Genomic DNA, 13,926 nt, shown 5'->3' with positions numbered 1-13,926 from the left:
GTGAAATGGAAATGTGTTTTTTTTTGTATATCCCAACTCCCCTTTAAGACACCCTTGGAGAGCCAGGTGACATTTGAGGTAAAAATCCAAGAAAAAGTGATTTTTTTTTTACACAAAAAAAGAAGGTTGAACTTGTTCTCTATTAGTTCCATGAACATAACCAACTAAATCCCATGTCTCCAAATCAACCCTGGCCCCTTAGACGGTAACAATATATCCTCTTCATAAGTCTCCTTCTGAGTAGAGTAAACCTGGAAGTAAAGCCCATGGTGTGACGAGGTTGGGACTAGGTGGCATTACTCTCTGTCAGACAGATAGGGGGCAGCACTATGTCAGTAAGTCATAAAAGAAGAATAACAGTCTTGAAGGCTGGCGTTATTTATATGAAGGGATCCTGAGGGCAGTGGCTGCAGCCTGCCAAGTCAAGGGATGGGTAGGAGTCTGTGCCTGAGGGAGAGGGTGGCACGGTGGGGGAACTGGGGGGTGGGTGGCAGGGTGGGTAGGGGGGGGCACTAGGGAGTGGAGGGGCAGGGTGGGGGAACTGGGGAGTGGAGGGGCAGGGTGGGGGCACTGGGGAGGGAAGGGGCAGGGTGGGGGCACTGGGGAGGGAAGGGGCAGGGTGGGGGCAGGGTGGGGGCACTGGGGAGGGAAGGGGCAGGGTGGGGGCACTGGGGAGTGGTGGGGCAGGGTGGGGGCACTGGGGAGGGAAGGGGCAGGTTGGGGGCACTGGGGAGTGGTGGGGCAGGGTGGGGGCACTGGGGAGGGGTGGGGCAGGGTGGGGGCACTGGGGAGTGGAGGGGCAGGGTGGGGGCACTGGGGAGTGGAGGGGCAGGGTGGGGGCACTGGGGAGGGAAGGGGCAGGGTGGGGGCACTGGGGAGTGGAGGGGCAGGGTGGGGGCACTGGGGGGGTGAGAGAGACTTTCAGAAGAGTGTCGGCCCATTGGTCTGGGTTGGTCTCCAAGTCCATAAAGAGTTAGGCAGGATAGTGCTGAGCCATCACTGGACAGCATTAAAACAACCATCTGTCCAGGGCTGCCGTTACAGCCACCCACCGCAGCCCTCCTCTCTGCCACTGCAGTCCCACGTTCTGTACCACTACTGCCCTGTTGGCCGGATTAACTCATAGGTGAGCCTCTCTGTTCTGTCTGATCCTCTCTGGTCTGCCTGATCCTCTCTGGTCTGTCTGATCCTCTCTGGTCTGTCTGATCCTCTCTGTTCTCTCTGATCCTGTCTGTTCTGTCTGATCCTCTCTGGTCTGCCTGATCCTCTCTGGTCTGCCTGATCCTCTCTGGTCTGCCTGACCCTCTCTGGGCTGCCTGATCCTCTCTGTTTTGTCTGATCATCTCTGTTCTGTCTGATCCTGTCTGGTCTGTCTGATCCTCTCTGTTCTGTCTGATCCTCTCTGGTCTGCCTGATCCTGTCTGATCCTCTCTGGTCTGTCTGATCCTGTCTCATCCTCTCTGGTCTGTCTGATCCTGTCTGGTCTGTCTGATCCTCTCTGGTCTGTCTGATCCTCTCTGGTCTGTCTGATCCTGTCTGGTCTGTCTGATCCTCTCTGGTCTGTCTGATCCTCTCTGTTCTGTCTGATCCTCTCTGGTCTGTCTGATCCTGTCGGATCATCTCTCTTCTGTCTGATCATCTCTGTTCTGTCTGATCCTGTCTGGTCTGCCTGATCCTTTCTGTTCTGTCTGATCTTCTCCGGTCTGTCTGATCATCTCTGTTCTGTTCTCTCTGTGTGTGTGTGTGTGTTGGTTGTCTTTCCCCTGTCCTAGTTCAACTATGGTACACTGAACGTGTGAATCATAAATGTCAATCATTAATTAACTCATAGCTGAGCCCCTCTCTGTGTGTGTGTGTTTGAGATGAGGCTGTGTCCCTGTCTTAGTTGAGTTATAGTACCACTGGAAGTGGGAACACTAGCATTGCTCTGGTCTGGAACACCTGTTTTCTGTGTTTGGTGGTTTTGGTCATGATGAGGTGATAACATGAGGAATGAGCCGTGGTCACCTGAACTGATGGAGTCCTGGGTTTCTGGGTTTGGTCATGATGAGGTGATAACATGAGAAATGAGCCGTGGTCACCTGAACTGATGGAGTCCTGGGTTTCTGGGTTTGGTCATGATGAGGTGTTAACATGAGAAATGAGCCGTGGTCACCTGAACTGATGGGAGTCCTGGGTTTCTGGGTTTGGTCATGATGAGGTGATAACATGAGAAATGAGCAGTGGTCACCTGAACTGATGGAGTCCTGGGTTTGGTCATGACGAGGTGATAACATGAGGAATGAGCTGTGGTCACCTGAACTGATGGAGTCCTGGGTTTGGTCATGACGAGGTGATAACATGAGGAATGAGCCGTGGTCACCTGATCTGATGGAGTCCTGGGTTTCTGGGTTTGGTCATGACGAGGTGATAACATGAGGAATGAGCTGTGGTCACCTGAACTGATGGCGTCCTGGGTTTCTGTCAGTTGTTGCTGTTAGAGCTACTGTTAGTAGCACAATGGACGCTTGTTTAGAAAAATCTACATTTAATTGTTAAATACCAAGACGTTACGGCAGATTCCTTCAAGGTATTTTCCACTCTCTACCTCATAATGTATCTGATTGGTTAATTGGTTAACTGTGTGTTGGGGAATGTTCATATTCACGTGTGAAGTGTATGATTCCAACAAGAGATCAGACAGCGATGTCATAATACAATGCATTCATTCATTGTCAGAAAGGGTTTGGGTCTGAAGTTGTGAGTTCACAGTGTCTCTTGTGTATCTTTGTATACGTGAAGCAAGATGTGGACCCATGCATTATTTAATGAAGCAGGATGTGGACCCATGCATTATTAAAGGTTATAGGCATTTCAAAGGCACGCCATCTTTTCTGATTAATAATGACAATCATGGATGGGAACCTCTCAGACGTTTACATATCCTCTTAGTGTTTACAATTATATCTGAGATGTCACAGTGAACCAAATCCCCCAAATGTCAAAAGTCAATTAGGAAAAAGCATTTCCAAGTGAGAACATTTTCTGATCATAACGACAAATCACTGTATTAATGACAGACGATACAGACAGCCTATCCCTGAATCAGACTAGATCCATATTAATGACAGACGATACAGACAGCCTATCCCTGAATCAGACTAGATCCATATTAATGACAGACGATACAGACAGCCTATCCCTGAATCAGACTAGATCCATAGTTTTCCTTTAGGTTGATTTATCTCACTGAGGTGACACCAGATATCCCGCAGACATGATTAATTTACAATCTGAGGATGCTACCATCCCACCTGCCTCTGGCCCCGTCCACCAACTGGGGCCAAAGACCTCATCAACACCGACACTCAAGCCTATAAAGTTATACCCCAGGGGGTGTGTTTTAAATATGGGCCCTGTAACACATATTGTCTGTGTTGATATGTTTGATTAGAAAATAGATTGTGGTTCACTAACATATGTAGGCTATCTGTGGTTCACTAACATATGTAGGCTATCTGTGGTTCACTAACATATGTAGGCTATCTGTGGTTCACTAACATATGTAGGCTATCTGTGGTTCACTAACATATGTAGGCTATCTGTGGTTCACTAACATATGTAGGCTATCTGTGGTTCACTAACATATGTAGGCTATCTGTGGTTCACTAACATATGTAGTCTATCTGTGGTTCACTAACATATGTAGGCTATCTGTGGTTCACTAACATATGTAGGCTATCTGTGGTTCACTAACATATGTAGTCTATCTGTGGTTCACTAACATATGTAGGCTATCTGTGGTTCACTAACATATGTAGGCTATCTGTGGTTCACTAACATATGTAGGCTATCTGTGGTTCACTAACATATGTAGTCTATCTGTGGTTCACTAACATATGTAGTCTATCTGTGGTTCACTAACATATGTAGGCTATCTGTGGTTCACTAACATATGTAGGCTATCTGTGGTTCACTAACATATGTAGGCTATCTGTGGTTCACTAACATATGTAGGCTATCTGTGGTTTACTAACATATGTAGTCTATCTGTGGTTCACTAACATATGTAGGCTATCTGTGGTTCACTAACATATGTAGGCTATCTGTGGTTCACTAACATATGTAGGCTATCTGTGGTTCACTAACATATGTAGTCTATCTGTGGTTCACTAACATATGTAGTCTATCTGTGGTTCACTAACATATGTAGGCTATCTGTGGTTCACTAACATATGTAGGCTATCTGTGGTTCACTAACATATGTAGGCTATCTGTGGTTCACTAACATATGTAGTCTATCTGTGGTTCACTAACATATGTAGGCTATCTGTGGTTCACTAACATATGTAGGCTATCTGTGGTTCACTAACATATGTAGGCTATCTGTGGTTCACTAACATATGTAGGCTATCTGTGGTTCACTAACATATGTAGGCTATCTGTGGTTCACTAACATATGTAGGCTATCTGTGGTTCACTAACATATGTAGGCTATCTGTGGTTCACTAACATATGTAGGCTATCTGTGGTTCACTAACATATGTAGTCTATCTGTGGTTCACTAACATATGTAGGCTATCTGTGGTTCACTAACATATGTAGGCTATCTGTGGTTCACTAACATATGTAGGCTATCTGTGGTTCACTAACATATGTAGGCTATCTGTGGTTCACTAACATATGTAGTCTATCTGTGGTTCACTAACATATGTAGGCTATCTGTGGTTCACTAACATATGTAGTCTATCTGTGGTTCACTAACATATGTAGGCTATCTGTGGTTCACTAACATATGTAGTCTATCTGTGGTTCACTAACATATGTAGGCTATCTGTGGTTCACTAACATATGTAGGCTATCTGTGGTTCACTAACATATGTAGTCTATCTGTGGTTCACTAACATATGTAGGCTATCTGTGGTTCACTAACATATGTAGGCTATCTGTGGTTCACTAACATATGTAGTCTATCTGTGGTTCACTAACATATGTAGTCTATCTGTGGTTCACTAACATATGTAGTCTATCTGTGGTTCACTAACATATGTAGTCTATCTGTGGTTCACTAACATATGTAGGCTATCTGTGGTTCACTAACATATGTAGGCTATCTGTGGTTCACTAACATATGTAGGCTATCTGTGGTTCACTAACATATGTAGGCTATCTGTGGTTCACTAACATATGTAGGCTATCTGTGGTTCACTAACATATGTAGTCTATCTGTGGTTCACTAACATATGTAGTCTATCTGTGGTTCACTAACATATGTAGTCTATCTGTGGTTCACTAACATATGTAGGCTATCTGTGGTTCACTAACATATGTAGGCTGTGGTTTCTGGCTTCATATCGCTGGTGTTTCACTATACGGTTTTTGAAATTCATATCTATTGTTTAGTGATCTATTTAAATGACATGTATTTTCTATTTTATTCTTATGATCACAAAACAGTGAGAATGTGACAGACTGTCGGGTCTGTAGAGTAATACTCGGTAATACTCGGTAATAGTCAGTAATACTCGGTAATAGTCAGTAATAGTCAGTAATAGTCAGTAATAGTCAGTATTAGTCAGTATTAGTCAGTAATAGTCAGTAATAGTCAGTAATAGTCAGTATTAGTCAGTATTAGTCAGTATTAGTCAGTATTAGTCAGTAATTGTCAGTATTAGTCAGTGATAGTCAGTAAAGTCAGTAATACTTAGTGATACTCAGTGATACTCAGTGATACTCAGTGATACTCAGTAATACTCAGTAATAGTCAGTAATACTCAGTGATACTCAGTAATAATCAGTAATACTCAGTAATACTCAGTAATACTCAGTAATAATCTGTAATACTCTGTAATACTCTGTAATACTCAGTAATACTCAGTGATACTCAGTAATACTCAGTAATACTCCAAGCATTACAGTGAATAGGAACATTAATTTCCTCTTTGAAGTTGAAGACCTTTAGAAAAAATCTTAAGGAACTTGGGAACGTGTCCTGGCTGAAGGTTGTTTGTTTCTGTCTGTAACAGCCAAGTCGAAGGTGAGAACCGCTGATACCTCACACAGTATCAGATCTTAATGTCAGTCAGGAGATGTACAGCTAAACTTAGCCCCTTAGTTTCATTCCCCGTGTCTCTTCCAGTGTTTTCATGTATTGTCCACTGTATGTCAGTCAGGAGACGTACAGCTAAACTTAGCCACTTAGTTTCATTCCCCGTGTCTCTTCCAGTGTTTTCATGTATTGTCCACTGTATGTCAGTCAGGAGACGTACAGCTAAACTTAGCCCCTTAGTTTCATTCCCCGTGTCTCTTCCAGTGTTTTCATGTATTGTCCACTGTATGTCAGTTGACAGAAAAATGATAGAAAACAGATGTACAATTTGAAAAGAAAATACTTTATTTAGTGTCGTAACACATTGGCTACTTTATGTCCAACCTTTTTGCTTTATGTTATACTTGTTGATGATGATGATGATGAAGACTTTGTAACATAGTGGTCCCTGGGGGAGGCATAGACTCTTCCTGGCTGTATCACAACCGGCCGTGATTGGGAGTTAAAAACACATATATATATTTCACTTTTATTTAACCAGGTGCGACAAAAACAACAAACACAGAGTTACACATGGGATAAACAAACGTACAGTCAATAACACAATTAGAAAAATCTGTATACAGTGTGTGCAAATGAAGGAAGGAGGTAAGGCAATAAATAGGCCAATAGTGGCGAAGTAATTACAATTTAGCAATTTACACTGGAGTGATATATGTGCAGATGATGAATGTGCAAGTAGAAATACTGCTGTGCAAAAGAGCAGAAAATAAATGTGGGGATGAGGTAGGTAGTTGGTTGGATGGGCTATTTACAGACGGGCTGTGTACAGCTGCAGCGATTGGTAAGCTGCTCTGACAGCTGACGTTTAAAGTTAGTTAGGGAGATATAAGTCTCCAACTTAAGTGATTTTTGCAATTTGTTCCAGTCATTGGCAGCAGAGAACTGGAAGGAAAGGCGGCCAAAGGGGGTGTGGGCTTTGTGGATGACCAGTGAAATATACCTGCTGGAGCGCGTGCTACGGGTGGGTGTTGCTATGGTGACCAGTGAGCTGAGATAAGGCGGAGCTATACCTATCAAAGACTTATAGATGACCTGGATCCAGCGTGTTTGGCGACGAATATGTAGCAAGGACCAGCCAACGAGAGCATACAGGTCGCAGTGGTGGGTAGTATATGGGGCTTTGGTGACAAAACGGATGGCACTGTGATAGACTGCATCCAATTTGCTGAAGGCTATTTTGTAAATGATGTCGCCGAAATCGAGGATCGGTAGGATGGTCAGTTTTACGAGGGTATGTTTGGCAGCATGAGGGAAGGAGGCTTTGTTGCGAAATAGGAAGCCGATACTAAATTTAACTTTGGATTGGAGATACTTAATGTGAGGCTGGAAGAGTTTACAGTCTTGCCAGACACGTAGGTATTTATAGTTGTCCACATATTCTAAGTCAGAACCGTTCCGTAGGGCGCCACACAATTGTCCCAGCGCTGTCCGGGTTTGACCGGGGTGGGCCGTCATTGTAAATAAGAACTTGTTCTTAACTGACTTGCCTAGTTAAATAAAGGTTAAATAAAGGTTAAATAAAGGTTAAATAAAGGTTAAATAAAGGTTAAATAAAGGTTAAATAAAGGTTAAATAAAGGTTAAATAAAGGTTAAATAAAGGTTAAATAAAGGTTACATAATATAATATAAATGGACGTATTGTATGTGTATGATACCAAGGCTTACCTTAGTAGCCTACTAATAGAAAGAGTTCCTAGTATGGACCAAGGGAAGGATGCTCCCTGACCAAGGGAAGGATGCTCCCTGACCAAGGGAAGAATGCTCTCTGACCAAGGGAAGAATGCTCTCTAACCAAGGGAAGAATGCTCTCTGACCAAGGGAAGAATGCTCTCTGACCAAGGGAAGAATGCTCTCTGACCAAGGGAAGAATGCTCCCGGACCAAGGGAAGGATGCTCCCTGACCAAGGGAAGAATGCTCCCTGACCAAGGGAAGGATGCTCCCTGACCAAGGGAAGGATGCTCCCTGACCAAGGGAAGAATGCTCCCTGACCAAGGGAAGGATGCTCCCGGACCAAGGGAAGGATGCTCCCTGACCAAGGGAGGAATGCTCTCTGACCAAGGGAAGGATGCTCCCGGACCAAGGGAAGGATGCTCTCTGACCAAGGGAAGAATGCTCTCTGACCAAGGGAAGAATGCTCTCTGACCAAGGGAAGAATGCTCTCTAACCAAGGGAAGAATGCTCTCTGACCAAGGGAAGAATGCTCTCTGACCAAGGGAAGAATGCTCCCTGACCAAGGGAAAGATGCTCCCTGACCAAGGGAAGAATGCTCCCTGACCAAGGGAAGAATTCTCCCGGACCAAGGGAAGACTGCTCCCGGACCAAGGGAAGACTGCTCCCGGACCAAGGGAAGACTGCTCCCGGACCAAGGGAAGAATTCTCCCTGACCAAGGGAAGAATTCTCCCTCTGACCAAGGGAAGAATTCTCCCTGACCAAGGGAAGAATGCTCCCGGACCAAGGGAAGAATGCTCCCGGACCAAGGGAAGGATTCTCCATGACCAAGGGAAGAGTGCTCCCTGACCAAGGGAAGAATGCTCCCACTCTGTTCCCTCCTCTATATAGGGAACAGAGTGCCATTGGACTCTGGTCAAAAGTAGTGCACTATATAGGGAACAGAGTGCCATTGGACTCTGGTCAAAAGTAGCGCACTATATAGGGAATAGAGTGCAATATGGGAGGCAAAAAGGCAAATTCTTGGATTTGTTGACTTTTCACAAACTTCTCACCAGGTGGCAGTATGCACACAACTGTGGACTGGTGTAGTACTTTAAACACACCACCAGGGGGAGTGAGGAGATTAGACAACAGCCACAACGGCTGCCTTTACACAGGCAGACCAATTCTAAGCTTTTGCCTAACTATTGGCTAAAGAGTTGATCTGATTGGTTTAAAGAGTTGATCTGATTGGTTTAAAGAGTTGATCTGATTGGTCAAAAGATCAATAAGTGGGGAAAAAAAAGGATCAGAATTGGGCTGCATGTGTAAACGCAGCGATAGTAATCCGATCCACCACTCTGGCGTTTGGAGGAGAAAGTTGGATTATGATCATTTGAGACTAGGACTGGCCACCCCACATAGCCTGGTTCCTCTCTAGGTTTCTAATCTCCACCCTGCACAGCCAGAAGAGGACTGGCCACCCCACATAGCCTGGTTCCTCTCTAGGTTTCTAATCTCCACCCTGCACAGCCAGAAGAGGACTGGCCACCCCACATAGCCTGGTTCCTCTCTAGGTTTCTTCCTAGGTTTTGGCCTTTCTAGGGAGTTTTTCCTAGCCACCGTGTTTCTACACCTGCATTGCTTGCTGTTTGGGCTTTTAGGCTGGGTTTCTGTACAGCACTTTGAGATATCAGCTGATGTACGAAGGGCTATATAAATACATTTGATTTGCTGATTTGGTTGTTAAGTAAAGGAACAAGGAACGTGACAGGGGATCCTTCTTGGAACTGGTTTATGTGTGTCATGGCTGCCGTACAACTTTGTCGTTTTTCATTGGATGGAATTCACTGTTAAAAACCAGCAGAATATAATTTAACTGTAGTGTTTTTACTTCTTCCTCAGAACGGTGAAAAGACCAAAGAGACATCATGTCTGAGTGAGTAAAAGTGGATTTCAACATTAGGAAAACGTTTACAGAATATTTTTTTGCATATATCTAGAAATGTATTTATTTTACAAAATGCAACAAAATGGTCATACCTGTTCCTGAACAACAAGAGAATGACATTAATTGTACTCACTCTTTCTGACAGGAAAAAGATGTCATCGAGCCGCAAGCATCATCTGAAGGTAACCAACGGCAACTTCCATGACTTCTTCATGACCTCCCTAAGATTCTATCCAGTTAGTGACTCAACAGAGATCTTATATAAACAGCTTAGAGATCTCTTACCTCTTAAACATTATGACAAAAATACCACTTGTGATTTGTACGATTTTTTACAAACAATCCAACCACTTTTTCATAACAAATGTTATATTAACAAATCAAAAATATAAAAGACAATCACTGCTTTGAGGCCTTTCCCTTAGTAAGACTTGACTATTTTAAAAACAAAAAAAAACTATGTTTTAAGTGAGAATAGGCATTGGTCTGAAGCTGAAAAACAGTGATTCACATGAGCACCGCAATGCCTATTCCACCCATGCTCTACCAAGGTTTTCCAGCCCACAGCTTTGACCTACTACAGTAACTATGTTGGTATGGTACTTCCAGCTAGGCAGGTTTCTTAGGATTCAAACCTTCTACCGTAACTAGATCAACACTCTAATTGAAATATAAATGTCATGTAAATGTCTGTAAAATGCTTCAGATAATTCATCTTTCAAGTACGTGAAAAAAAAAGAAGGTTGCTGTGTTGTTGCTGTCCCCCAGAGCCTGATGCTCCAGATCGCCCAGGAACTGATAGCGGAAGAGGAAGCCCAGTCTTTAGAGGACAGGAAGCAGTACATGAATGAAAATATCACTCCTCTGCAGCTCACAGGATCCATTGCAGAACTCCAGGTATCACATAGGCTGCGTTGAGACAGGCAGCCTAAGTCTCAGCATTTTATTCACTAATTGTTCTGTTGACCAATCAGCTCTGAAAAATATTTGATTTGAAAAGACCTGATGTGATTGGTCAATAGACCTATTAGTAGAAAAAAAATATCAGAATTGGGCTGTCTGTGTTAATGCCAGTTGTAGTTGTTATCGTTTCCTTTCACAATATAACAGTACAATTAGATTGCATTTTACACTATTAATACCCCTTTTAACAACAATGTTTGTAACACATTGGCTGTCTGTCTCGTGTTATGAGTCGCTGTGATTATCTCTGAACAGGACCTGTGTAAGAAGATGCATCAGAAGATTGATGTGATAGATGAGGAGAGATACGACCTGGGCAGCAAAGTTGGCAAAAGTGACAAAGAGGTGGGGTTATATCTGATATGCTGTAATGATAAAGAGGTGGGGTTATATCTGATATACTGTAATGATAAAGAGGTGGGGTTATATCTGATCTGTAATGATAAAGAGGTGGGGTTATATCTGATCTGTAATGATAAAGAGGTGGGGTCATATCTGATATACTGTAATGATAAAGAGGTGGGGTTATATCTGATATACTGTATTGATAAAGAGGTGGGGTTATATCTGATCTGTAATGATAAAGAGGTGGGGTTATATCTTATATGCTGTAATGATAAAGAGGTGGGGTTATATCTGATATGCTGTAATGATAAAGAGGTGGGGTTATATCTGATCTGTAATGATAAAGAGGTGGGGTTATATCTGATCTGTAATGATAAAGAGGTGGGGTTATATCTGATCTGTAATGATAAAGAGGTGGGGTTATATCTGATCTGTAATGATAAAGAGGTGGGGTTATATCTGATCTGTAATGATAAAGAGGTGGTGTTATAGCTGATCTGTAATGATAAAAAGGTGGGGTTATATCTGATCTGTATTGATAAAGAGGTGGGGTTATATCTGATCTGTAATGATAAAGAGGTAGGGTTATATCTGATCTGTAATGATAAAGAGGTGGTGTTATAGCTGATCTGTAATGATAAAAAGGTGGGGTTATATCTGATATACTGTAATGACAATGAGGTGGGGTTATATCTGATCTGTATTGATAAAGAGGTGGGGTTATATCTGATCTGTAATGATAAAGAGGTGGGGTTATATCTGATATGTGGTGTACGTGTAGTGTGTTTAGTCTGTCTCTCTGTCTCTCTCTCTGTCTATCTGTTTCTCTCTCTCTGTTTCTCTCTGTCTCTCTCTCTCTGTCTCTGTCTCTCTGTCTCTGTCTCTCTGTCTCCGTCTCTCTCTGTTCAGATTGAGGATCTGCAGATTAAAGTACAGGACCTGAAGGGTAAGTTCAAGAAGCCCGTCCTGAAGAAAGTCCGCATGTCTGCTGATGCTATGCTCCAGGCTCTGCTGGGCTCCAAACACAAGGTGTCCATGGATCTGAGGGCCAACCTGAAACAAGTCAAGAAGGAGGTCAAGGAAGAGGTAGATTTGCTTCCAAATACTATAACTTAATATCAGTTGAGTTCGTTGTATGAGAGTTCAAGAGGATCCCACTACTGACACTAAATGGTATATTACAAATAATGTGAGTGTCATCTGATACATTAACAAGTGGTGAAACTACTGCTATAGTGTAAACACTGTATTTCACCCCAGCACTCTAATGTGGATGATTCTGAGTCGTTGTTTTATTTATTTGGGATTAATTGTTGTATTACTCAAATGCACATAGAAACAAACATACATGGATCCAACACAACAAACTGTAGACTAATATATTTGATCTGCTTCTCTTCCCACCTAAGGACAAAGAATCTGTGGGAGACTGGCGTAAGAACATCGAAGACAAATCAGACAGAAAGAAGATGTTTGAGACTGCTAAGGAGTAGATGTTCCTGGAGTTCCAGACAGGAAGATGTTTGAGACTCATAAGGAGTAGATGTTCCTGGAGTTCCAGACAGGAAGATGTTTGAGACTCATAAGGAGTAGATGTTCCTGGAGTTCCAGACAGGAAGATGTTTGAGACTCATAAGGAGTAGATGTTCCTGGAGTTCCAGACAGGAAGATGTTTGAGACAGCTTGAACAACCTTCTGCCTTTGGTTACGAAGTTATCCAGTTATGACTCGTTTGTTTTGTTTGTTTGTTTTTCGTCTCTGGCTAAATTGATCTAAGAGGTAGTTCCATCTCTCTAGGACTGTTGTAAACAGATGTTAATGAATCTTATGATATTTAAGAGGTAGTTCCATCTCTCTAGGACTGTTGTAAACAGGTGTTAATGAATTGTTATGATATCTAAGAGGTAGTTCCATCTCTCTAGGACTGTTGTAAACAGGTGTTAATGAATTGTTATGATATCTAAGAGGTAGTTCCATCTCTCTAGGACTGTTGTAAACAGGTGTTAATGAATTGTTATGATATCTAAGAGGTAGTTCCATCTCTCTAGGACTGTTGTAAACAGGTGTTAATGAATTGTTATGATATCTAAGAGGTAGTTCCATCTCTCTAGGACTGTTGTAAACAGGTGTTAATGAATTGTTATGATATCTAAGAGGTAGTTCCATCTCTCTAGGACTGTTGTAAACAGGTGTTAATGAATTGTTATGATATCTAAGAGGTAGTTCCATCTCTCTAGGACTGTTGTAAACAGATGTTAATGAATCTTATGATATCTAAGAGGTAGTTCCATCTCTCTAGGACTGTTGTGAACAGGTGTTACTGAATTGTTATGATATCTAAGAGGTAGTTCCATCTCTCTAGGACTGCTGTGACAGGTGTTAATGTGTGTAATCAAAACAATCTGTAGTTCTGTTAAGTAATTTTGTTCCAATTCAATTTCTGAAAATAAATGATTTGCTGGAAAAAAACCACGATTTATTTTGTGTATGGCTTTCTGCTACAAGAGATAATTGAATTTCCCACAGCTGTTATACCATCACTGTACCTTTGTCTGCTTTTAAATATTTTGTAGTCAAAGGGAAGCTTTCTATCAGGAATGAGGTGGACATAATAATAATAATCCCAAACCACATTATGGAATTCTGATTTTGGGGGATTCTTTTATTGAATTGATGATGCCAGTATGGAATAGTATAGAGTTCAGGTGGTAATCTCTGAATAACAGTACCAGATGTTGCCAGATGTATAACAGTACCAGATGTTGCCAGATGTATAACAGTACCAGATGTTGCCAGATGTATAACAGTACCAGATGTTACCAGATGTTTAACAGTACCAGATGTTGCCAGAAGTTTCTATTACTCAACATAATATGGTGTTTGAGAACACCGTGAACCATAGGTCAGGTCCTATTGGTCTGCA

The 13,926-nt window shown here is 42.4% G+C and overlaps 1 protein-coding gene across 1 annotated transcript; it reads left to right on the top strand.

Annotated features, from left to right (window-relative positions):
* The first annotated feature begins 923 nt into the window (after positions 1–923).
* LOC109877162 (troponin I, fast skeletal muscle-like) lies at positions 924–13,482 on the top strand. Its single transcript, XM_031812808.1, has 7 exons — positions 924–1,126; positions 9,650–9,683; positions 9,841–9,877; positions 10,464–10,592; positions 10,914–11,003; positions 11,913–12,089; positions 12,413–13,482. Exons 2-7 carry the CDS (start codon positions 9,676–9,678, stop codon positions 12,494–12,496), a joined length of 525 nt encoding a protein of 174 aa, XP_031668668.1. The 5' UTR covers positions 924–1,126; positions 9,650–9,675; the 3' UTR covers positions 12,497–13,482.
* The last annotated feature ends 444 nt before the right edge of the window (positions 13,483–13,926 follow it).

Source organism: Oncorhynchus kisutch, unplaced genomic scaffold (assembly GCF_002021735.2).
Source record: "Oncorhynchus kisutch isolate 150728-3 unplaced genomic scaffold, Okis_V2 Okis03b-Okis08b_hom, whole genome shotgun sequence".
NCBI lineage: Eukaryota > Metazoa > Chordata > Actinopteri > Salmoniformes > Salmonidae > Oncorhynchus > Oncorhynchus kisutch.
This window is presented reverse-complemented; position numbering and strand designations above follow the sequence as displayed.